Source organism: Branchiostoma floridae, chromosome 4 (genome assembly GCF_000003815.2).
Source record: "Branchiostoma floridae strain S238N-H82 chromosome 4, Bfl_VNyyK, whole genome shotgun sequence".
NCBI classification, from domain to species: domain Eukaryota; kingdom Metazoa; phylum Chordata; class Leptocardii; order Amphioxiformes; family Branchiostomatidae; genus Branchiostoma; species Branchiostoma floridae.
The window spans coordinates 6,697,585-6,699,447 of NC_049982.1; the positions used below are offsets into that span (position 1 = coordinate 6,697,585).

The window sequence follows — 1,863 nt, forward strand, 5'->3', positions numbered from 1 at the left end:
ACGTACTATTATTGTTGTAGCTGGATTTCCCTGGAAGTTTGCAATCAGTATGCGCTCGTTGAATGGAGTCACCTTTGCCAGTGAGTTGTACGCTTTGGGACTTAGCAGTATACCCACTCCTCCAACAGTTGCACCAGACCGATTTCTACTTGCAGATGTAGTTATCAGCATGTTGCCATGTATGCTTTCATACCGGACCTCTTCCTCATGTGCTATACGATGTTCCTGTATTCCCAGTGCATCAATGTCATATAAAGCCAAGTTAGTCGACAGTTCCTCCCTGCGTTGTGCCTCCCTGATTGTCCTTACATTCAGTGTTGATATTGTTGTTATGGATCTACAGTTCACCATCCTATTCCCTCTGCTGGAGCTATAATCAAGCCTACCCCTTCCTTGCAGATTTGGAGGTAAGCCATCCTGTGATTCCTGGGAATCTAGCTCCACAGGCAGGGTTCGATTAGGGACTTCAACCCTAGTGTTGTATTGGTTTGCCATCATAACTTTTCTGTTGCTAAATAAATACTGTGGTCGCAGCTCCTACAGCATGGTTTTCCTTCTGTGTTTTCCTTCACATAGTCCAGTGGGCTACAGTAGTCTTGAATCCCAAGGCAAGGGCTAAAACTTTGCAAATTCTAGATTACAGCATGATTTTTACACAGATATATTTCCATAACATTTCTATGGACATTATAATGGACATTATAATAAATTTCATGTACTACAAAAGTCGTCCTTTGACTTGCAATTCACTTTCCGCAATTTCCCGTACTTTAACATTTTGCAAATTCAGGACGGTCGATATGCAAACAGGTCAGCTGGATTGTCCTACTATCTCCGGCAAGCAGTCTCAGGTTTGGCTTCGGAGTCTTTTATGCTTTTTTATCGGGCTTTCTATTTAAAAATAATGTTAAAAACAAAATTGAAGTGCTTATAGATAGCTTTAATTTGAAATTCAGGTCCACGATCGCGACACAGATGACTCGACAATTCAAATCAAACTCAAAATATTTTGATTCCGCCTCACCCAGCCCAGATGGTGTCTCATTAAAAAGCGCGCGTTCCCCCCAAACAAAACATCAGGCGCATCGAATCGATCGAACAAACATATGCTAAAATCCACATTTTAGACTATGAATTTATAAACATCAAAACATGTGTCATATGACGCTACTACAACGTAAATAACTGTAAATCTTGTATAGGAATAAATAAATGACGCAAGGAAAATATAACGTTACGCATATTTTCTGTACTTACGAAAGACGAAACATCCCATCATCAGAAGGAAAAACTCGTCAGAATTCCCGAGCAGGGCGCTCAGCTGTTGTTCCACGGAAAGTTCCGGCGCCTCGGTGGCGTTGGTTGTGTTGTCAGGCATTTTTGCTGCGAGATGTGTCTTCTGTGTGCGCCCAAGGTGCTCCGTAAAGTGAGGAAACAAAGTTGTGGTGCGACGTGTAGTGTATGTGTCGGGTTATGTCTTTTGTTATGGGTCGCTTAGGAATGGTCCACTTTTAACTCGAGGGGGCAAAACTATTCTTAGCATTTTAGATACTCTCGAATTATTTCATATATCCAAGAAAACATTTAATTATACAAAATATTTAGTTTTGTTATCTCCATATGTAGTTTTTAGCATTGAATGTAAAAGGATATGATACAAAACAACTTAAAAATATTTCTGACCCCTTTATAATGGACTCAACCAGTTGGCGCGAAAAATCGAAGTGATGAAACCTGAGACGAGACAGGCCTGAGGCGGTGCCGCGGTGTTCACGTGAAGGAATCGTGATCACGCGCTGAACACGTGCTAAGGGCAGACTGAGCCAATTGTAAGGACGGGAATTTTTCGTACAAAGAAAGCAC

The 1,863-nt window shown here is 41.4% G+C and overlaps 1 protein-coding gene across 1 annotated transcript in view; it reads right to left on the reverse strand.

Moving 5' to 3' along the window:
- LOC118415015 (putative ammonium transporter 1) overlaps positions 1-1,489 on the reverse strand; it is a 17,677-nt gene extending 16,188 nt beyond the window's left edge. Inside the window, exon 1 of the mRNA XM_035819385.1 lies at positions 1,258-1,489. Within this exon, the coding sequence (XP_035675278.1) occupies positions 1,258-1,378 (121 nt within the window). The 5' untranslated portion in view covers positions 1,379-1,489. The remainder of the gene's footprint in view (positions 1-1,257) is intronic.
- Between the last annotated feature and the right edge of the window lie 374 nt (positions 1,490-1,863).